At 37.2% G+C, this 23902-nt stretch overlaps 1 protein-coding gene across 1 annotated transcript in view; it reads right to left on the minus strand.

Moving 5' to 3' along the window:
* The window catches only part of SGPP1 (sphingosine-1-phosphate phosphatase 1), a 33526-nt gene extending 20339 nt beyond the window's left edge, over positions 1–13187 (minus strand). Inside the window, exon 1 of the mRNA XM_039864612.1 lies at positions 12353–13187. Within this exon, the coding sequence (XP_039720546.1) occupies positions 12353–13069 (717 nt within the window). The 5' untranslated portion in view covers positions 13070–13187. The remainder of the gene's footprint in view (positions 1–12352) is intronic.
* Between the last annotated feature and the right edge of the window lie 10715 nt (positions 13188–23902).

Consider the following 23902-nt stretch of genomic DNA (forward strand, 5'->3'; position numbering starts at 1 on the left):
AGAGAGATTTACTGTAAGGAATTAGCTTTATTATTGGATTTATTCTAAGAATTGTCGGGGCTGCAAGCCCAAAATCTGCAGGGTAGGCCAGCAAGCTGGAGACCAAGGGAAGAGTTGATGTAACTCAAGGCCAAAGGCAGTCTACAAGCAGAATCCCCTCTTCCTTGGAGGGCTGTCTTTTTACTCTTCAGGCATTCAACTAATTGAATAAAACCCCATCTACATTATGGAAGATAATCTACTCTACTCAAAGTCTACTCATGTAAAATGTAAAAAATGTGTCATAAAAAAAATCTTCACAGAAACATTTAGAATAGTGTTTGACTAAAAATCTAGGTACTATAGTATAGCCATGTTAACAAATAATCATTATATAATATTAAATAAAAAAGGATAAGCTCCATATACAATATGGTCCCAATTATTTTCAAACTGTAAGGAAAAAGTTAATACTATCTTGTTTCCTATTTTTATTTTTCAAGTCTTCTGTAAGTTTCAGTACTTATCTTGCTTGTCCTCTTATCATTTAACAATATAATTCCTTTTCTAGAAACATCCTCTTTCTTTCACTTGTAGTTTCCCTTCATAGTATATTCTTTTTATGGTATCATCCAATCTACACCTTTTTCTTCTGTATACATCCTCACTTAGACCCAGCAGTGTGCCCCTAGAGACATCCTTATACTGTGTGATCCTGCTGCTCTCTTGACCACAGCTACTGAATAATCAGGCATGGACATTGGCCCTAGAGAAGTAAAACCACTGGCTGGACTGAGCTTAGATTCTTTTCTCTAATAGTAATCTGAAAGAAAGTCAATCAGTCTCTGTTGTATGCTCGAATTGGAATACTGTAAAATTAGGAGTGAGAGACATACACATGCCAAAGCAAGAAAGAGGGACAGAGGGAGGGAGGAGGGAAGAAGGGACGAAAGGAGGGAAGGGAGGAGGAGAGGGAGAGCGGGAGAAAGAAACAAAAATGTATGGCATGCCTTTAGTTCTGATAGCATTTCTGAGCCTGGCTCCAATCCTTCAGAAGGCCTGACAGTACTTTGTTGCCCTTGATGTCCATAAGATACCCCAACTCAGGCCTTCAAATGAATTTATTTTTCTCTCTTTTTTTTTTGTTTTTTTTGTTTAATCTAGTTCAAATAGGTTACTAGGACCCCTACACACACACACACACACACACACAGAGCCTTAGATAGTCTCTAAGATACCTTCTTGCCTCTCAAACTGCTACTTGTCAGATCCTGTTTCAGGTTCTTTTTACCCTATCTATTCCTTAAATATTGATGTCTTTAAAGGCTTTCCTAAACCATCTGTTCTCACTGTGTGTACTCTCCCCAGGGCAATATCATCAACTTTCATCACTTCATTCCACCCGTGTATGCTGATGACACCAAACCTGTCTAGGTCTCCTTAATGTATAGAACTGCCTCTGAGATGGTTCTAGATAGCTGTCTTACAGACACCTCAAACTCAACATATCTAAAACAGAATTCATCTCCATGCTCCTGCTCCTTTCCCTGAAATCTGATCTGCTTTCAATATTTTCTATATCTATAAATCAAACTCCTTTTTCTCAGCTTTCCAAATAGGAAATCTGGACATAACCTTTTATTCCTGTTTTCCTCTTATTGCCAAATCCAATTAATCACTACGTTTTGTCAGTTCTATCTCTTAATAACTCTTAAGTTAATCCATTTTTCTCTACTGCCATTGATAGTAGATCAGGGGCTGGCAAAGTTTTTCCTGTTAAGAGCCAAATACTATCTTGAGCTTTGTACTCTATATATAGTTGATGGCACAATTACTCGACTTGCTATTGTAGCACGAAAGCACCACAAGCAGTATGTAAGAGAATGGACATGGCTGTGTTACAATAAAGCTTTATATATAACCACTAAAATTATGAATTACATATAATTTATAAGTGTCACAAAATATCATTCTTCTTTTGACTTTTTTCAACTATTTAAAAATATAAAGACCATTTATATAAAATTATATAAAATCGGGCAGCAGGCCATTGATTGCAGTCTCTTGATCTAGATCCCCATCATCTCTCCCTTGGACTGGTGGAGTAACCTCATCCCTGAGCCTCTAGTCTTGCTTCTCTCTAGTCCATTTTCCATACTACAGACACAACAGTCTTCCTAAAACATCCATCTAATCTCCTCGAAGAAATGAACCATATTTGTTGTATTTGCCTTGATTATCTGTAGGGCTTATGTTATTGTCTAGAACTTATTAGAAATGAAAAGACTACATATTTGTGGATACGCATCATTAAGTAAAGCTTTGTAGTCGACGAGAAGAAAAAAATGTATAATTGCAACAGAAGAAATACTTGTCCTTATTCTCAGTTAATGATTTTTCTCTATAGAAAACAGATGAGAATATATATACGATTATTAAATTAATGGAGAGTTGAATAAGGTTGTTGCATATTTAATCAATATGTGAAAATCAAATGCATTTCCATAGTCCAGCCATAAAAAGTTAGAATTGAATTTTAACAAGATATCATTTACAACAGTAATAAAAAAATATAAACTAGAAAGAAATCTAATAAAAGATGTGTTACAATAAAGATACATATGCTTGATACATATGGAGAAAAATCATAAAATGTCACTGAAATATACTTAAGAAAACCTAAATAAGATTTACCATATTCACAGATAAAAAGATTCAATATAGTAACACTATCAATTCTCTCTACATTAACTTATAAATTTTTTGCAATTTCTGTAAAAGTCCAGGCAGGAGTTTTCATGGAAATTAAAGAGCTGATTCTAAAATGTATATTGAAAGCAAATATTCAAAAAATAGCCAAGACAATCTCGAAGAACATGGTAGAGAACTTTCATAAGAAGATCTCAACATTACTCTAAAGCAAGTAAAGCAGACAATGATATTGATAAAGAGACAAATAGACCAGTGAAACAGAACAGAGAACCCAGAATCAGACCCATAGATATATGGGAACTTGACATATAACAGAAGTGGCATTACAAAAAAGTAGAGAAAGGATAAACTATTCGGAAATGGTACTAGGCCAATTATCTATATGAAAAAATTACATCAGATCCATGCCTCGCACATATATAAAACCATTTAAAGGTAAATTAAGATACTTAAATGTGAGGGTAAAATTTTATCTATCCAAGAAAAAAATAGCAAAAGGATTTTTTTTTAGAACTAGACATGTTCTAAAATAAACAAGTAAAAACAAGAACAATCTTGAAAAAAATTATATTTATAAAACTACAAAAATTGTATAGAACTTGCCCACATATATCACATATATCAATTCTAAGTCGAAAATATGAATACAGACCCAAATATATTCCTATATTTAATATGTGATAAAAGTGACAGTTCAAATCAGTTGGAGAAAATGAATTACTCAATAAATGGTGTTATGGGGAAATATCAAGTTGAATCCCTTCCTCAAAGCAAGCAATGGCTCAAAGATTTAAGTATAAAAAAATGAAACCATTAGAGTACTGTAAGAAACCATAGTAGAAGGCCATTCCAAATATTACACAAAACCCAGAACCCATGGTATAAAAGACTGATACATAAAAAGATTTTGGGTTTGGAAAAAAAGCAAAGTCAGAAAAGAACAATTTAGGAAGACATTTACAAATCATACTACAAACAAAAGGCTAATCTCACCACAACATAAAAGGCTTCAAAAACCTATGAATAACCTAAGAGAAACAAAAACATATGTCCATGAAAAAACTTATCCAAAAGTATCCACAGCAACATTATTTCAAATAACCAAGAACTGAACGCAACGTCCATCAGATGAAAAAATAAATGTGGTATATCTATCCAAAGGAATATTACTCAGCAAAAAAAAAAAGACAGGTATTGATACACGCTATAATATGTATGGATCGCAAAACATTATACTAAGTGAAAGAAGCCAGTCACAACAGACTATATATAGTATGCTTCACATGTAGAGAAGAGGCAAAAGAATTAAATGTTACATCACACACATTAAGAAACAGCAATATGCTGATCAGCCTTGCAACAAGGCCAGGAGGACACCTGTAGAACAAAGGAAGATTTCTGCTGGGGTTGCTAACGAGCCATTTACCACACCTGTGAAGGACAAGCAAGAAAAACAGTCTTTAAGTGGCTGCCCTACACAGAACATAATCGTTCATTCTCTATGGCTAAAACCATAGGGAACCTGTGGATTAAAGGCTGGGAACTGCCGGCAGTCCTTTCATGCTACATATTCTCTTTCCTCTTCCTCACTGTATGTCCATATCAAAGGAAATGGGTTAACAGTCTTTTAAACTCACAGGAACTAAAGAATGATATATAAAGAGAGAATTCCCCAAACACTTGGGGCTTTTTTCTTCTCCTTGTCTTAGGTTTTTGTCTTTGCTTTCCCCCTTTTTTAATGAACTTTCCTTTTGCCCCTAACTTTGGCATGCGTTGAATTCTTTCTACACTCTCCACCAAAGAACCCTCTTCCCTCGGTGCAGGGCTTGGTCTCCTGCCGACTCAAGGAAATCTACCCTGTCCTGCATCAATTCCATTTATAAGAAACGTCCAGAGTAGGCAAACCTATAAAAATATATAGTGAATTAGTGGTTGCCTGGGGTTGCCTGGGATTGAGGAAAACAATAACTACTACGGTTACTGGCTTTCTTTCAGGGTAGAGAGAAATGTTCTAAAGTTGACTGTGGTGATGGTTGTACAATTCTATGAATGTACTGAAAGCCACTGAATTCTGTATTTTAAATGGGTGAATTGTATGGTACATGAATTACATCTCAATAAGCTGTTATACATTAAAAACAAAAACAGTAGTAGAGGTGAGAGGATTTGTTTCTGCCCATAAAGGATTAACTGTTGTAAGAACAGCTGTTTCACTGTAAACAACCAGAAAACTAGAAAAATTATATGAAACAACTGTTTTCAGCTATTTGAAAACAAGCAGCACAGGACTGTGAAAACAAACCAGTTGAGCCCTATGACTGCCCTAGCTTGCTGCTGGAGGCATTTTCCAGGATGCAACATGGGAGGAGGAACCAAAACAAAGGTTGGCAGTTTCACTGATGGGAAGGCAACAAGAGTTCCCGGAGGGCAAAAGCAGCTATATTTTGCAGGAAAGTACTGGAGAGAGGACTCTGGCACAGAGAATGAGCCCTGAAGATCTGTAGGTGAGTACTAATTTTAAGATGAGGACTAAGCAGTGCATATATGGAGTAAAAGCCCACCAGGCTAGGGAAAAAAAAAAAGACTAGAAAGTAGTAGGCCAATTTCCAAAACTCACATAGGTCTGGAATTGCTTTCCCACCACAGTGTTGTGGAAATTGAGCCTTTAGAAGGCTACTACCTTACCAGTGAGGGTAAATTAGCTCTAGATTATGGTTAGTCTGAACCCACTCTAGCAAAGCTAAAAAGATTAAACTGACAAGCAATTTAACAGTACACCAGAACGAAGTCCAACACTATTTAAAGGAGTACAACAAAATCTTAAACTCTATAAAAATTACTAAGCAAAGCAGGAGAATATGATCCATAACCAGGAGAAATATCAGAATCACACAAAGATGACAAAGATGGTGAAATTAGTGGATAAGGACCTTAAAACCACCATTAAAAATCTTATAAACATACTCAAGGATGTTAAAAAAAAAAAAAAACAGGAACATAATAAACGGAGAAATGAGAGATTTTAAAAAATGCCTAAATGGAACTTGTAAATATAAACTATCGGAAATTATATCCCATCTGACTTGATGAGTTAACCAGAAAATCAGACATTGCAGAAGAAAAGATCAGTGAACCTGAAGTCATAGTAAAAGAAACTATTCAAAATGAAGCAGAGAGCAAAACACTGTAATAATCATTACCGTCATCATCATCATTATCAGATCAGTGGTCTGTGAGTGACCAGTGTTAAAACAGTCTAACATACAGGAGATTAAAGTTCCAGAAAGGGAGAGTGTGGGAAAAAGAGGAGGAAAAAAAAGATTTCTAGAAATAATGCTGGAACATTATACAAAAATTACAACAACATATTGTGAGTTTTAAAACATGTAGATGTAAAACATGACAATAACACAAGGAAGGGAAGAGGAAAAATGAAAGTATACTGTTGCAAGGTTCTTATGCTATACAGTAAGTCCTCACTTAACACTGTCCACAGGTTCTTGGAAATTGCAACTTTAAGGAAAAGTATAACGAAACCAATTTTACCATAGGCTAATTGATAACAAAAGTTAAGTTCCTATCCATATTTCTGGTCACAAATACATCACCAAGCTTCTAAATAATCACTAAAACCCCTAATATTAAACACTAAAATAAATATGAGCTATACATACATTTAAGAAAGATTTATTTAAAAAGTAACATAGTTGTTTTCCAACCTGCTTATTCCAATTCAGGGTTGTGGTTGGTTGGAGCCTCTCCAGGCAGCTCAGGGCCCAAGGAGGGAACCCTTCCATTGCAGGTCCCATGCACATACACAGCCACATTCACTCAGATTGGGACAATGCTGACACACCAGTTAATCTAATGTGCACATCTCTGGGATGTGGGAGGAAACCAGAGTGAGTGCCCAGAGAAACCCCATGCAGCCACAGGGAGAATGTTCAAACTTCACACAGATAGTAGCCTGTCGAGGAATTTATTTTTTTTTATCAGCATTATAATGAAACAATGTTATTTGAGGACCTGCTGTACTTGAAGTGGAATAACACTACTGAAAGAGCAACACTGAACCCAAAGAGGTATAGTTAAAAAAAAAAAATAGTAAGTAAAATATCAACAATCTAATAGAAAAAAATAGATAAAGGCTATGAATAGGCAGTACTGGGGACAATCAACTTATTAAATAAATTGTACTATATTAATATATTGAAATGTCATGCAAATGTGGAAAACTTATATATACAGTCGTGTGCCACTTAACGATGGGATACATTCTGAGAAATGTATCAGGTGATTTCGTGGTAGTGATCAGAGAGTGTACTTACACAAACCTAGGCTTTCTGGGGAGGGAAAATAATTTTCCCTCTTCTCGGTTCTTGGCTGAGACATCCCTCTAATAAAAGACACATTAACAGGAGAAAAACAGAAGTTTAATAACACATATACCTCCTGTATACATGGGAGAGACCCAGGAAAACTCACCAAAATGACTGAAACCACCACCTTAAATACCGATAGTAATCTTTAGCAGAAAACAAAAGATGATATTGGGGTGGGGGGAGTCAGTTATGAAAGGTTACCAGAAAAAGAACAGTAAACAAGAGTAAGGTTGTTATATAAATTTATATCACCATCTTCTGCATCAAGAAGAGCCTACAGAGATAAAGTTATCCCCTTCTTTCAGATGAGGTAATTTGGAGATTTCCCTAACAAATGTTAATATCTCTCACAAAGGGTAACTTCTACTTGATCATCTACTTGATTTCATAGCTTCTCCCCAAGTGTCCGCTGTTTCTTAAAATTAACCAGCGTAAAATAATCCTTAGGCCAAACAGATAGAGGTATTTTGGGGTGACAAATTCTGTTCCCCTAGAGTTCCCAGGCTACCATTCTGTACAGCATGTTACTGTATTGAATACTGAAGACTACTGCAACATAAGAGTAAGTATTTGTGTAATGCGTTGCGGTACCACAATCGCTATGATATCACCAGGTGCTAGGAATTTTTCAGCTCTATTAGGATTTTAAGAAACCATCTTCGTATATGTGGTCCCTCGATAAAAACACCTTTACGTGGCACATGACTGTAGTAATATGGAGAATACTAATATGGAGAGGCAATATAACACATAAGTATAATATCATTTTGCAGCCAAACTGCCTGGGTTTCCATCCAAGCTCTGTTATGTACTTGCTGAGTCATCTTAGGCAAAGTCAAGTTCCTTAAATTCCCTATGCCTCAGTTTCTTCTACAAACCAGTGAAATAATACCCGTAGGATTTTATGGGGATTAGAAGAGTTAAGTGATTTAAAGCACTGAAAACAATCCCAGGCACAAAATTAGTATTTATTAATTGCTGGGTAAAAGAAAAGGGAAATCTCCACAATATGAAATGAAAAAAATAGGTCTAGAATAGTATGTTACCATCTATATGAAAAATAAACTATATAAATATACACATATATATTTATGTATAAATATATATACATACAAGTAAAGACTACTTCTAGAAGGCTAAACAAAAATATAAAAAAATAAATCCTGTAAAAAATATCCTATGGAACAGAAAATAGCTGTGGAACAAAAAGCAAAAGAAATGTACTCTCTTCTTCATATTTTTATATAAATATTTAATTTTCTACAATATATTACTTATTCAAATAAAATTAATTTTAAGTCAATAATTGATAATAAGCATTTATAAAATCAGTAACATGTACATTTCAAACACAAGTAACATGCTAGGTAAAAAGAAATAAAGTAGCAAACCAACTGGATTTTTTAATAAACTGTGTTTCTTCCCAGAATTATTAGCGATCAGTTTCCCTTGACTCCTGAAGTATTTTCTGCTTTCTCCTATTTCGTAACTTACTTCTTGCCTTTCTTCCTTTATCTTTTCATGATCTCACAGATATCTTTCTTTATTATCCACAATAAACTATATTTTGATAGAATATCTTAGGTGCTTTTATTTTCCAAAGTTTTTATTACATTATGAATTTTTTATTTATGTTAGGAAGACAGGAAAAGGGTAGTCAAATTAGTATTTGATTTCAGTCAACGACTTAATATTTGTAGATATTGACTAGGTATGTACGTATACACACATTATCTTAAGGCATATAAAAGCTATTTTTGCATTTTAAGAACACAATCATATCTATTTCAAAAATATTTATTGTTGCAAATATTATTTAAAAATCATAGCGTGATTTGAAAAGAATTTTCCATATAAGCTCTGGAGTCTGTTTAATTCAGCCTCTGCCACTTACTAGCTGTGTCACTTTGAGAAAGTTATTTAAACTTCCCTCCCAGCTTCCTAATCTGTAAACTTGTTATTAATAGTAGGCCGAAACACTGGGATGTTATAAACAGGAGACTAAATAAGGTAACAGACATTTCAAACAATGTCTAACCTACGGTAAGACCTTAATAAATGTTAATAATGTTAATAATAATATTACATAACTATTAATATTAAAAGTCGTGAAAACATATGGACTTGTTGGGAATGGGTTTAGCTATAAAGGATGTGATGACACTAATTTTTTAATAAAATTCATCTAAAACTTTCTTAACGTTATTCCATCAAGTATATAATTAGAACTCATCATATGCCATATAATTTTAAAATTAAGAATTTTATTCCTAGGAAGATGGAGTGCTGTAGGCATTAAAATAAAATAAAAGAATTTTATTTCTGGAAAGAACATTCAACCATAAATACAAAAGGAATTCCTTATTTTTTACTTAAGATTATTCTTTAAAAGACTATGTTCTTAATATCTGAGTCTCCTTACTTTCTATTTTTTTCTAATTCAGCCTACAAAAAATTCCAACAAATAATATTAGAGCAATAATCATTATCCTGGCCACTGGATCTCGAGTTATTTAATAGCGGGAGAAATGCCACAACACTTTCTATCATGCATCATCATAACATTTAAAAAAAATTTTTCCAGTATCAAATAACTCCTTTGAGCCACACTGCTCTTCCCTCCCTCTCTGTATTATAACATACCTGAAAAAGATTCAAAGAGTGGAACTGCAAAAGAGCTGAGACAGCAATGTTGGAGAAATATAAACTATCTATCCTAAGCACTAAGACTTAATTTTACTGGAAGGGGTTGAAGAAAGTACATTTTCTCCCTCAAAAAATCTTAAGAGAACTTCAGTAAAATGCAATGCTCCTTACTTATCTAGTGGATCAGAATCTCTGGAAGGTGCAGAAACAGGCACTTTAAACAAGCCCCCAAGTAATCTGTCTACTGTCATTTTAAAAACAAATGAAGAATAATGAAACAGAAAGGATTAATTAAAAAGGCTCTATGTAGGAGGTGAATCTTGAGCAGATTTCAAGTAGGAACGATACGTGGCAGGGAGGAACAAGCAGTTATTCCAAACCAAAGCGATGGTATACAAGATAACTCAGTTTCCAAAGATGTTTCAGCATCCTAGGCATACAGAAGTAACCACACTTGTCCTGAATAAGTAGTAGGGGCACAGCAGGACAGGACTGTCAACCAAAACTGCTATTAATTAGAAAAACACCAGGCTTTCATTGTTTAATTCTTTTCCCAGTTTCTAATATTTTTTCTTCATTATCTACTCTGGAAATATAAGCCTCCGAAGTACAATACTCATTGACAGAGAAGAAGACCAAAACAACTTAAGCAAAGGAAGGTACTTTGTTTTCAATTCACAGCAAGGATTAAAGACAGTAAAAAGGTAAAAAAGACATTTTGATTTCTGTACTTAATTATTAGTCAAACATTTGTAAGCATAAAATTTTCATATAAGGGAGCCTTACTTTCAAAACAACTAACACAAAGATAAACAATCATTCAAATGTAGAGTGAAAATGTTAAACAAGAAATTTAATTATATAAGATTAATTCTAATGTAATTAGTCAGTTTCCACATTTGTAAAATGACAGTTTGAGTCTAGGTAATTTCTAAAGTCCTATCTAGCTCAAATTCTAAAGTTGTATGATGTACAAATTTCTCAAACCTTGAATATAAAAGGTTGTTCAAAAACTATAAGGTAAGCTTATTCTGATGATTCAAATAACCCTGAAATGTTAGAATACTGATAGCAGCATCTGTACACAATCCAGCAGTACTGTCTTCAGACTTCCTGTTAGCATGTGTTCTGACTGGATAATGAACAAAAAATAATTATTTTCTCTTACTTGGACTTCTAATTTATAACTGAGGAGTTATAAAAGGCCCTATAGTTATAGAATCCTGAAAATCTCATGAACATAAGAGAAACATCATTAGCTAACCAGTATATATCACGCCAAACATAAATGAATGACCTTACATTCTGAAATATTTAGATTAAATAAAATTTGAGATATTTATTATGCAAAACAGGAAGCACTGTTTTACAATCTAATTATCACTGTAAATCTCTTTTGGTTAAATAGGGAAAAAACCTGTCCATGGTACTCGTTCCTCATAATTGTCATTCTTACTATGCACATTACATGTTTTCCATGCTACTGTAAGAAGTGTCCAAGGAACAAGATTTTATCTACACTGAAACTAAATTTGGGAGAAGTAAGCTTATCATATGTTGTTTTAATGTTGTTTTATACAGAATGTGTGTTTTCTCAACGTAAGGGGATTTTACATTGAAACAGAAAAAAAGTTGAGAAGGTCTGATTCTTTAGGTTCCTTATATTTATTAACTTTATTCTTAAGAGACTGGTCTGCAGGATGAACAAATTTTACAATTTAAAAGACATAAAACAAGACATCAGTATAAGAATAAATTTTCCTCTTTGCAATAATCAGTTTTTAAATCTAATTTATGGACCATGAAAAACTGAAAAATGGGAACCCAAAAGAAGTAGGCAAAATATAAAACGTTTACATTAAAAACTCATCATCCCGAATTGTCAGGATGGCCATGCTGTCATACTTGCCATTTTTACAAACTCACTGATCTGATCGAAAACCCAAATATTAAGAATAAAACCATACATTTTTAAAGCTAACATAATATACTGTAGTTCAACAACTGATACTACATATCAGTGATCCAGAAGATAAACTTGGCGACTATCAGCAAATTAGCAACCACACCCCTTAAAAAGAGAATTCAAGCTGTTCTCCATTAACTTCCATAAAGGGTGGCTTTCGTTAAAATTCATTACCCCACTGCCTGGACCGACCATGTCTGTTTTGAAATTATACTACTGTTTTATAAACACTGTCTCAGAGTAAAGCTCAAGACCGAAACAAACAGTTTGGCGCAAGGCACCATATACTACGGTGAAAATGGGTCTTAGTTACCTAACAATTCATTATAAGGACATTATAATTAATCAATTATATTCTGTGCATCGAAAAATTAAAACCTTTTAAAAACTCAACCAAAGACCAATGATAATATATTACTTCACGAACAGTGTTTCCTTTGGGTTCTAAGAAAGGCATTACTATTAAAATATAGTCTGATGGCTAAGTCTCTAGGTTTCCTCTGATCATTTAATTTTTTTAAACCTAGAAAGAAAAGGGCCTGTTTGCGGGCACTGTGAAAACCTGCAGAAAAGTTTGAGAGGGGAACAGCCAAATTAAAATAACCGTGGAGAGAAAAAAAGAACTCCGAGTTCTTCAACTCCCGCAGGCGAGGAGAGGGAACCTTACCTGCCAGCGGCCGTAGGTGAGGAGGACCAAGGAAATGGGGATGGCGGTGCCCGACATGGCATGGGTGGAGGGCATGCTGTATTCGGAGTTGTAGAAGACCTCCAACTTGACCACCGGCGGCGAGGCGGGCCGCGGCCAGCGGATGATGTCCTTGGTGCACTGGCCCAGGTACATGACCAGCACCCAGATGACCACGAGCCTCCGGCCCACTAGGGCGTCCACGTTCCAGATCCAGAAGGGGAAGAACAGGATGTAAAAGAGTTCGTTGCCCAGCTCCGTGCCGAAGCAGAACAGGTAGTAGAGTGGCCAATTGCTCACGTGGGCCAGCTCGCCCTCCTCGCCGGTCAGCGAGTTGCGCCGCAGGGCGCCCGCCCGCCGCGGCAAGGCCGGGCCCAGCTCGTTCGCCAGCCCGTTCCGCACGCCGTTGGGGGCGCCGCCGCCGCCGTCGCCGCCGCCGCCGCCCAGCTTGGCGGGGCACTGATTGCGGTCGCTCCTGGGAGGCTGGGGGCCTCCGCACGCCCCAGGCTGCCGCTCTCGACGCCGAAAGTCTCCGGAGAGGGGCGCCTCCTCCTTCCCTTCATCTTCACTCAGGTCGGCGGCGACCGCCCTGGAGCGGCTCAGCGGCGCTTCCACCCCGCACAGCCGCTGAAAACGGGCCACTTTCTGTGGCTCCTGCAGAAAGCCGGCCAGCTGGGCCAGGCTCTGCCTCAGCGACATGATAACGGGAACCGCGCGGCCCGCGGACGGGAGGACGGCGGCGGGAGGGCGGGCCGGCCCTCGGCGCAACCCCTAACCGTTCCCGCGCGGCGGGCCAGTGGCAGCGGCGGCGGCGGCAGCGGCGGCAGTAGCAGCAGCAGCAGCAGCAGCAGCAGCAGCAGCTGCAGCTGTAGCGCCTCTCTCGATCCTCCGCGCTCTGCCGGGTGACGGCGCCACAGGCCGCAGCAGCCGCCGCGCGCTCCCGGCCCGCGCGCCCCTCCCCCGCCGGCGCGCGCTCCGCCGCCGCCCGCCGCCTCCACGCGCCGCCGCGCGCCGCGCCCCACCCTGGCCCCACTGCCGCTCTGGGAGCATCCGGCGGCGTCTGGGTGCTTGAGACTCCGTCCCACGCTGCCTCGAGGTTCGCCCGAATACCCACCAGGCCTGGCGGCACTGGTCGTGCGCGAGTTTGCGCGTCCAACTTAAGCCTTCCTTCCCCTCAAGCTGGTGTCGCCAGCTTTGTAGAACGTTGGCTCAGAGACCACGCTCCTGGTGCCAGCTTCGGCAGTGCCAGTGGCCGAGCACCCGGATATCCTGCTGGCACAGAATCAAATGGTGAACGGTGAATGAAGGCAAAGTAACCACCACGCGCCCGGAGTCGTTCGACTCTAGTAATCATGAGTAATTACAGAGCTGTCTGTGTTGATGTTCTGAGAGCCACGTTCCAGTTGAGCAGTGGTGGCAAGACTAGATGTAGATCCCTGAACAACACTGTGTTATTGATCAAATATTTTGGTATAAATTAAGAGATCCGTTATTCTTGACTTAAATTTAGACTTTCCTTTTAATAAATTCTAATAATAGGGGACTTGCACATAAGAAATTAATTGGTGGCTGAGTGCAGTGTGTAGATTTTTGAGTTTGATAAGATTGACTTAGGGACTTAATGTTCCATATCTCACAAGTTAGAAACTTCTAGAAAGAATAGTTTTTATTAGAAAGTCTCAGAACTCTAATTCCAGAAAATTATTTGGGGTAAGGTGAATATCTATAATTAAAGAATTTGAATCTCTTCCAAAAAACAGGCTGGAAAATTCCACCGCCCTTATGTCATTGGAAATATTTTCTGCTTTCCCAGAGAGAGTTATTCTCCTCCCACTCCTCTTGCTAGGCCTTAACTATCCCTGCCCTCAAGTCGCTCACAATATAAATGGGAGACTGAGATAGGCCCACCTCTAGAGTACAGAGCAGATACAAAGTGTCAAAATAAAGACATAACAGAGCTCTGGCAAGAAGAAACAAGTTGACTAAGGACAGCAAGAAAAGGTGTTAGGTGATCCTGCTGAGCTGGATCGTAATTAAAGAGCAAGATATCAATAGATGGAGAAGCCCATCTTAGGAAGAGAAAATGAGTAACAGCAGAAGATGGAAATCTAGAAAGATGTATTTGGTAAACAATTAATAGTTCACAGAGTACAGATTAGGAAATTTAAGTGATTGGAATGGAGTTACAAAGAGAAGAGAGAACAAAGTTGTAAAGGCCTTGAATTGTGAAGCTGAGGATTTTATTTTGTAGGCTGTAGGCAGTCATGCAAAGCTTTTAATTGAGAGTGTGACAACATCAGAACTGTGCTTAAGATAACTGAGAAGGAAATCAAAGATAAATTGCCAGCCTTGGTTTTATGACTTGGCCTCTCGAGGCACCTCCAAGACCAGTACAGGTGGCAGCCATCTGCGGATCACTTGGTGGCTTATGCCAGGTGGCCCCAGTCAGGGCACAGACTGCAGACAAACTTGGCCTGTGGCGGGCCCCTCCCAGGAGGTCCTGGGGCCAACATGCCCGGTGGCCTTCTTTGGACACAGTTCTGCTTCTGAGGATGACACACCCAAAGGCAGACTGGGTAGGCACCAGAGCCCTGCCAAAGCAAATCTTTCTCCCTAGAGTCAGCCTTTGCACAACGGCTCATCCACTTTAGTCACTAGCCACTTACACCAGTACTTACAATCAATCAGCCTGAGGGGCAGTCCCTCCCATTGCCGTGCAAACAGCAACCAAGGCTCAACTAGGCAGGAGGGCACACAGAATCCGTACATGGGACACACCTGGAGCACCAGCTAAGGCAACCAGAGAGATCGTGCCACACTAGGCCCCACTGGACAGCAACTACATAAGGCTACTAAGACCAGAGGGATATAGCAGCCCTACCTAATACATAGAAACAAACACAGGGAGGCAACCAAAATGGGGAGACAAAGAAATATATCCCAAATGAAAGAACAAAGCTCCAGAAAAAGAATTAAACAAAATGGAGACAAGCAATCTACCAAATGCAGTGTTCAAAGCACTTGTTATACGGATGCTCAAAGGTCTCAGTGAGAACTTCAACAAAGAGATAGGAAACATAAAAATGGAGATAGAAAGCATAAAAAAGAACCAGTCGGAAATAAAGAATACATTAGAGGGACTCAACAGTAGATTAGATGAAGCAAGGATCGAATAAGCAATTTGGAAGATAAAGTAGCAGAAAACACCCAATCAGAACAGCAAAAAGAAAAAAGAATCCAAAAAAACGAGGATACTTTAAGGAGCCTCTGGGACAACATCAAGCGTACCAACATTCATATCATAGGGGTAACAGAAGGAGTAACAAGAGAGAGCGCAAGGAATTAAAAACATATTTGAAGATATAATGATGAAATGATGATTAACTTCCCTAACCTGGCAAAGGAAATAGACATACAAGCCCAGGAATGTAGAGAGTCCCAAATAAGATGAATCCAAAATGGCTCACACCAAGACACATCATAATAAAAATGCCAAAGGTTAAAGATAAAGAATCTTAAAAGCTGCAAGAGAAAAACAATTCTTTACCTACAAGGATGCTCCCATAAGATTGTCAATTGATTTTTCAGCAGAAACTTTGTAGGCCAGAAAGTACTGGCATAAAATATGCAAAGTGATGAAAAGCAGGACATACAACCAAGATTACTCTACCCAGCAGCTATCATTTAGAATCGAAGGGTTTCTCCTAGACAAGAAAAAGCTAAAGGAGTTCTTCTCTACCAAACTAGTATTGCAAGGAATATTAGAGGGACTTCTATAAGAAGAAGGAAAAAAAAAGAAGGTCAAAAATATGAATAACAAAATGACAATAACTACATATCTATGAATAATTACTTTAAATGTAAATGGATTAAGTTCTCCAATCAAAAGGGTGGCTGAATGGATAAGAAAATAAGACCCTTACATATGCTCCCTAAAAGAGACTCACGTCAGACTGAAAGACACACACAGACTGAAAGTAAAGGGATAGGAAAGATATTTCATGAAAATGGAAACAAACAAAAAGCTGAGGTAGCAATGCTTATTCCAAACAAAATAGACTTTAAACAAAGGCTATAACAAGAGAGGAAGAAGGACTCAGTAATCCCACTTCTGAGTATTTATTGAAAGAAACTCAAAACAATACTTTGAAGGGACACGTGAATCCATATGTTCATTGCAACATTATTTACAATAGTCAAGATATGGAGGCTACCTGGGAGTTTATCAATGGATGAATGGCTAAAGAAGAGGTAGTACATATATACAATATTACTCAGCCATTAAAAAAAAAAAAATCTTGCCACTGCAACAAGGTGGATGGACCTAGAAGGTATTGTGCTGAATAGAGTAAATTAGACAAAGACAAATGCCATATGATTTCACTTACATGTGGAATCTAAAGAACAAAATAAACAAAATAGAAAACTCAGATGCAGAGAATATTTTGATGGTTGTCAGAGGGGAGGGATGTTGAGAGAGTGGGTGAAAAGGGAGAAGAGATTAAGAAGTACTAATTGGTAGTTACGAAGTAATCATGAGTATATAAAATATAGCATAAGGAACATAGTAATATTGCAATAACTGTGTGTGGTATCAATAACTAGATTTATCGCAGTGGTCACTTCATAAGTTATATAAATGTCTAATCACTGTGTTATACACCTGAAACTAATATTGTATGTCAATTTAAAAGAAATTCAAATTCCTTTTAAATAATTTAAAAGGAATCCTATAGCATAAATGAAAATAAAATGTGATAAATATACATAAAGTTTTATAATTAATAGATAATGAGTTCTCTATCTTTTATGTTTTCTATGCATCAACCTTTCAAATATCTTCTCCCAAAGATTCTAAAAAAAAATTTTTAATCTTACGGAAAAATGGTCTGAGAGTATTCCAGGCAAAAAAATAAATGGTCACTTACCCACCCACTTTATTTTTATCTCATGTAGGCTGAGATGACCAAGGAATTCTTTCCTTAATATACAGATTATTTACACTCAGTTTTATTTTACAACTCTATATTTTTTTAAACCATTTTTTCTTCCTAAAAATTTTCCCCCTTTGTTACATCTCTTTTCAGATCCACTTTTCTTATTCTTAAAATCTGATTCATGACTTTTTTTTTCTTCCAGAAATAATTGGAAATACAAGTGTATACCCAACACAGAAGATTTTTTTTTTAAGTTCAATACTTGAAATCACCAACCACATCTGCCCTTTCATCATTCCAGACATTTTGGTAGGTATTGATTTACCCTTAGTATTTTTATATTTGTAATATACCAAATTCTCCATCAATTAGAATTTTTAGTTTAATTTTCCAAAGAACTGTCGAGTTTTTATAAACTTTACCCTTTGGTGAAAATATTTGTAAAATGTGTTTGGAATATTTTCAAATGTATATTTTTGAAAGTACAGTAAAACAAACAACCTATCTTTTTTTTTTTTTTTACATTTTTTCATTGTGGTCAAAAATATGTAACATAAAATTTACCATCTTAACCTTTTTAAAAACCTACCTATTCTGTGTGTGGTTATTTGAGGACTTTGAAGACTTTTAAGATCAGGATTTAGAAATGGACTCAAAATGGTAGAGCTAGAAGGGGTTTAGAATCCAATTTATTAATTTCCTAATTTCATAAGAATCATTCAGTATATTAATATGGTAAATTAAGCACCAACTGTGCTAAATTCCTGGAGATACAATGTTATTAAGACACATCTCCTTTTTTGAAGATACTTATGTTCATATTCTCACTAAGAGTACTATCAAGTGCTATGTCTTCTTTTAGGCTCCCAGATTAGATGACTAGGTGTTGTCTTTTGAGTTTTACTTCTCTAATTTCTCTCACCCATTCTTTTTTGTTCCCACTGCCACAACCCTAAACCACATTCAGTTGATAAGGAAGGAGCATTCTAGGAAGTGGTTGAGGATTTGTTTACGTTTCAAAGTGGAGTTTCAGAGTCACTTTCTTGTTGAACCTATACAAGAAACCAATAATGGCTGCTTCAACTAGAACAAATTCTATATTTTACCTTTTAGTTCCATCATAATCAGTTTTTACCTTAGCAATGCAATGTTATTTCCAGTGGAACAAGGATGCAGCCACCACTCAGATCGGGCTTGTCTTTCATTCATAAACCACCTGTATCACTAACTCAAAGGCTCCTTCCCCTACCTGGAACACTGGCTTTCTTTCCTTCTACCTAACTATATTATGCCCCATATTCAAGGGTCATGCCTTTGATAAAGTACCCAAGAAAATAAACACCTAGGATAATCTTGCTAGCACTCTATGGATTTGATTCCTCTGGTGGCCACGGGTTAGATTTCTGCTGGACTAAGGGAATAGGTTCCCTGAGATTTTTGTGCTTTGGGCCAGGAGAAATCGGAGTGATCGCTCTCCAATGGCTAAAGCTTTAACTTTTAAACTCGGAAACACAGTAGACATATTTCTTCCTTTAGAGAAAGCAAGGTAACAGTGAGAGAAAGTGAAACAACAGAAACCAAAGATTTCAAAGACTCCTAACAAGGTTTGAGCCCCTCATTCCAATTGTCCCTAAGGCTCACCTCTGCAGCCCTGCCTTTCTTGACGCTTGACTCTCCAATTCTTCCTTGGGTTTCATGAGCCAATAAGTTTCTTTTTCTATTTATGTTTGTTTGAGGTTGGTTTCTGTTATTTTCAAATAAAATATAATCATGAGTGTGGTGAGAGGCAGAATCACAAGGGAAGCCAGATCTGATTGCTGGTCTACAGCTTTGCCAACAAATAATGCTGCTGTCTCTCAGAGGCATGGATCCATGCTGATCTTCTAATTCTTTTTCATTTCCACTGACATAGTGCTGGGGGCAAATTAGACCCTGAACAAAGAGTTGATGAGTTACTATAAATGTATGCAGTTTACTGTTTTGGAGAAAATACTATCTTGAGTCAGAAGAGCTAGATTTGGGGCCTGAATCTGCCACAGACTTCCACTATGATCTTGGGCAAATAGTTACTTAATGATCTCAGAAGTATAAATCCTCATTGCAAAATGGGAAGAATAATAGTCCTATCTACCTTACAGGATTATGGAAAGGCTTATATAGGTAAGAAAGTTTTTTTTAAACTATAAAGTGAATTAACAACCACATACATATAATTGTAGTAATTATAGGAAATTGGGCTGAGAGTGTGTTGAGGACAGAATATACCTTGGAAATTTTATTTAAAGTACTGAGTCTGATATCCTGCTGTTATCTTAATGTCATTCAAATGTCCATCATTATCTTAAACTCAATATATTCAGATAAAATGCATTTTCTTCTTCACACTTCTGCTTTCATTCATCATCCCCCTCAAATCTCTCTCCACACTGCTTTCAAAACTGCTTTCTGAAAAACAGACTTGATAAAAATTCTACCCTGCTTAAAATCGTCCAGTGTTTCCCTATTTCCTGTAGGATAAAATTCAAATTATACTTTGGCATTTACAAAGGACTAAATTTAGGTCTCCCAGGATACATATGGAAGAACAGAAGACTGAGGTCTAATTTACTCAGAACTTTGGGTTCACAGAGGCTGTTTGGCAAACTTACCTGGCTTTTTGTTTTCTTTCCCCTTCTCCCATGAGGTATGCAAGCTGACAGAGTGAGGGAAGCCAGGTGCTATTCAGGCTTCACAAGGTCTTCATCATCCTGTCCCTCTCTCTTATCACTGCTCTGATATCCTCACTCTGTGATCAATGATTCTGAAATAAAGTTCCCTGAACATTTCATGCTTCTTAGTGCCTCTGTGTGTTGGTTTATATTATTCCTCTTGGTCTTAATCTCACTTCCTTCCATTTCTCACCTGTTTGAGTCTTTCAAGACTATCTCCTACACTAGACCATGAGTTAGTTGCAGACAGGAACATTATCCTTGATTTCTATATCCCTAGCACCTAAAATGTTTACTGAATAACTGAATGAATAAATATAAATGGATGATCTTTGGAAATCTATTCCTATAGAACTTCCCTAGAAAGATACTGAAGACTAAAGAGATTATAAAAATGTGTATGAACTTGATTATTTGGCTTTGGTTCATTTTTAGTACAGCTGTGGGTTATAAGAGGTCATTCCCTTGTTTCATCTTTACACAAATCTTTGAGGAGACCTGATGATTCTTAGAAATGCTACAGGTTCTAATCAAACCAATATTTCCAGTAGCTAGTTGGTAATAAATTCTTTGGAATAATTTGACTTAAGTGGTCACTAAGAGGCAACAAGAAAGTAAAACTTCTCCTTTTTGGATAGAAGTTTTTGATAATAAAGGTAACATTAATTGGATCTTTGATGCGCTTTACAGATGGTAATTTAATTCTCACAACAACCCTGTAAGGTAGATCTTCTTTCTATCTTCTGCTTACATATGAAAAATTGAGGCACAGAGACATTAAAGAATATGCTCAAGGTCACAGAGCTAGTAAGTAGCAGAGCCTGGTTTCAGAAGTCTGAACCCAGATCCCACACTGTTAACGGATTATGCTTCATTGCCTATCAAGAACTCTTAAAACTACCAATTTGATCTTTGCTATTCTCTTATCACCATCATTATTTAGGAAATTCCATCTTCTGCCTTACGGTAAACAACTTTCAATTGCCTTCTGAGTCTTGAACTCTCACATTATGTTATGTTGGTCATTAAGATATAATAAACATACATTACACAAAATGTTACATGGAGCCACAAAGGAAATAGTTTTCCATTCATTTTAATTAAAAGAATGAATACCAAGTGCTTTCCAAATGCAAGGCATTAAGCTAAGGGCTAGAGAAGATATACAGAGGAATAAGCCATTGCTTTGCCCTCAAGAAGTTTATAATCTAGAAGAGATTTTTTAAAATGTATACAAGTTACTGTAATAAAAGATAACTGTGTTAAATGTTTGAATGGAGGTGCAGACACTGGGAATAATAATGGAAGAGATTAATTCCCAAACAGGAAAGGAATCACATTTGTGTTGGAATGTTAAGAGTAGGGAATTTGGGGAGGAAAACATTCAAGGCATAAAATAAGAAAATGGGCAAACACAATGAGACTGGAAAAAGGAAGGCAGGTTTCAGAAACTGCTAAAAGGATTCATGGGAGGAAAAAGAGATGAACCTTGCTATGGAAAGACTTCAAAGCCATGTTAGGGAATTTGGACATCATGTTTAGGCAACAGAGAACAACAACAACAAAAAAGAGCAATTAGAGTGCAAAAGAATGCTGAGATTGGAGTCATAATCTTCAGGAAGATTCTTTTGCCAGCAATGTGAGAAATTAAACAAAATCGGAGGCTGAGGAGACCAGTTAGTAATGAGTGAGAATAAGGTTAATAAGGGGACTGAACAGAAGCAACAGCAATGGAAAGAAGGTGGCAGATGTAAGGTATTCAGAAAGTACCTCTATTTATAATGAAATGTGAAATCAGCTGAAGAAATGTCATGTTCAAAGATAGACTGTGTCCAAAAGGACAGGTTTTGGAGAGCTTCTGGGTTGGTGAACATGTGGAGATGTGGGGAGAATGGCACCTGGAGAGGGAGGGCATGGAAGCTCCGAGCCTTTCCCCATACCTTGCTCTACGCATCTCTTCCATCTGGCTCTTCCTGAGTCCTATCCTTTTATAATTGACTAGTGACCTAATAAATAAAAACAAAACAAAGCAAAGATATACTATGTCAAATAAAAAACAAATCTAAAGGATTATCCACGTGGGGCGGGGCGGGGTGGGGGTGCGGGGAACTGTTGCAATAGGAGAACCCTGAGACCATAAGGCCTGCAAGCATCTCAAGTGGTGGACAAAAAAGATATTTCTTTTATAGAGAGGAATGAACACAGCTAGAAAGAACCAGTCTGGGGACATGTGATGAAAGTTATGGTATGAAAGAACAGTAGCTGAGAGAATGTTTTACCCTGAGGTCAACTTCTCAGGGAGCTACCCTTAGGGAGGGACCGTAGGCTGGCTGGGGCTCAGAGTGGGCCAGTGTTTAGGGTCCTGAAGAAAAGAAAGAGACTTAGCCAAAATTTGATTAATACGATTTTGTTCCTATTGATCAGTGGGGACAAAACAGCTCAGCTTGTCATTTATGAGGCAAAGAATGGGAATTTGGAGGATCTTTCTGGCATTGTCATAGGTAAACAAAGCAAGCATCTAAGTCGTATCGGGAAGAGTAGTTCCTTGAAGTAAGCTATTTTCAAAAAAGGGTGACGGGACTTGATAACCTTCAAGTAAAGTTCAACATTGTCAAATAAAATAAAGAAGTGTTATGTTATTCTCAGATTCTTATTGAGGAGTGAAAGTGTTAGTATTCTTTTAAGGTCAAGGCCAAACTTATATGAGTTTTATTTCAACAGCTAGGAGTCATTATTTACTCTGATACACCCACATCCAGTAAGTACAGGAGGACAAAGACTTCAGTGTTTTAAATTTATTTGGAGCATAGCCATTTCATTGTTTTCAAAGCTGTTCTCATTATAATTTAATGCCCTGGGCTAGTCACTAAGAATGGGAGTAGTGGCCAGATACTAAAATTATTGCTTATAGGTTAACTGAAACAGGGATAACAAGGAGTTGGCATGAAACAACCTAATATTTTCTCCATATGAGGCTAGAAAAAGCTGATAATTAAACCATCAAGTCAAGACACTGACATCACAGCCACTGACAAAGACTTTCTCCTTGACTAAGCCAAAGTTGGGCTCCTTGAGCCCTCTTCTCAACTATGTACCAAGTTTGGGCTCTGCCCTTGGCTGCTTAGTCCAGTTTTAGCAGGAATCCTGCTAAGTCAGTTTAGTGAAAATTCCCAATCCTTGATATCTGATTACCCTCTTTATCAGATCAAACTCTTCACCCTGCATCTTTGCTATCTTATCACCCACCCTGACCTATCTTCAGCAAGAATCCTATTGAATTGAACTAGCAAGAATCCCTCTTAGTAATTTTTTCTCTTAGTAATTTTCCATCCACTGACCTCTATCTTCTTCCTTGGCTATAAATCTTCTTTTGTCCTTCTTTATTCTGAATTGAGCTTACTCTCTCTGGGCTACTGCAAAACTCCTATTGCAGTAGTCCCTTGTGAATAAAATCTTCCTCACCGTCTTTAACAAATATCATGAAAATTTTTTCTTTAACACCACAAACAAGTTTATATATCCATCCAGAAGTGGGATATCACTTCAAAAGGAGACTCTTTTGTAGTTTTTCTTTTTTTTCATATTTATTTGATTGCTTGGTGAACAAAATTATTTCGTTTCCTGCATAAATTATGTTATAAATCCATACCATTTCTACTTTACCATCTGAGGAGAACAGAACAATGTTTTGACCTCATAATTTCCATTTTTTTATATTTTTACGTTAGCTCTACAACTAATTTCAGCCACTTAGATATTTAAAAGTAGTTGCATTTTCATCTACAAATATATTTAATCAAAAAAGAAGTTAAACGAAATAGTCTTATACATTATCAAGAATACTACAATATCAAAAGAATATAGTTCATAGTTTACATAGTACATTT

The sequence above is a fragment of the Pteropus medius genome, unplaced genomic scaffold, assembly GCF_902729225.1.
Source record: "Pteropus medius unplaced genomic scaffold, Ma_sr-lr_union100, whole genome shotgun sequence".
Lineage (NCBI taxonomy): Eukaryota > Metazoa > Chordata > Mammalia > Chiroptera > Pteropodidae > Pteropus > Pteropus medius.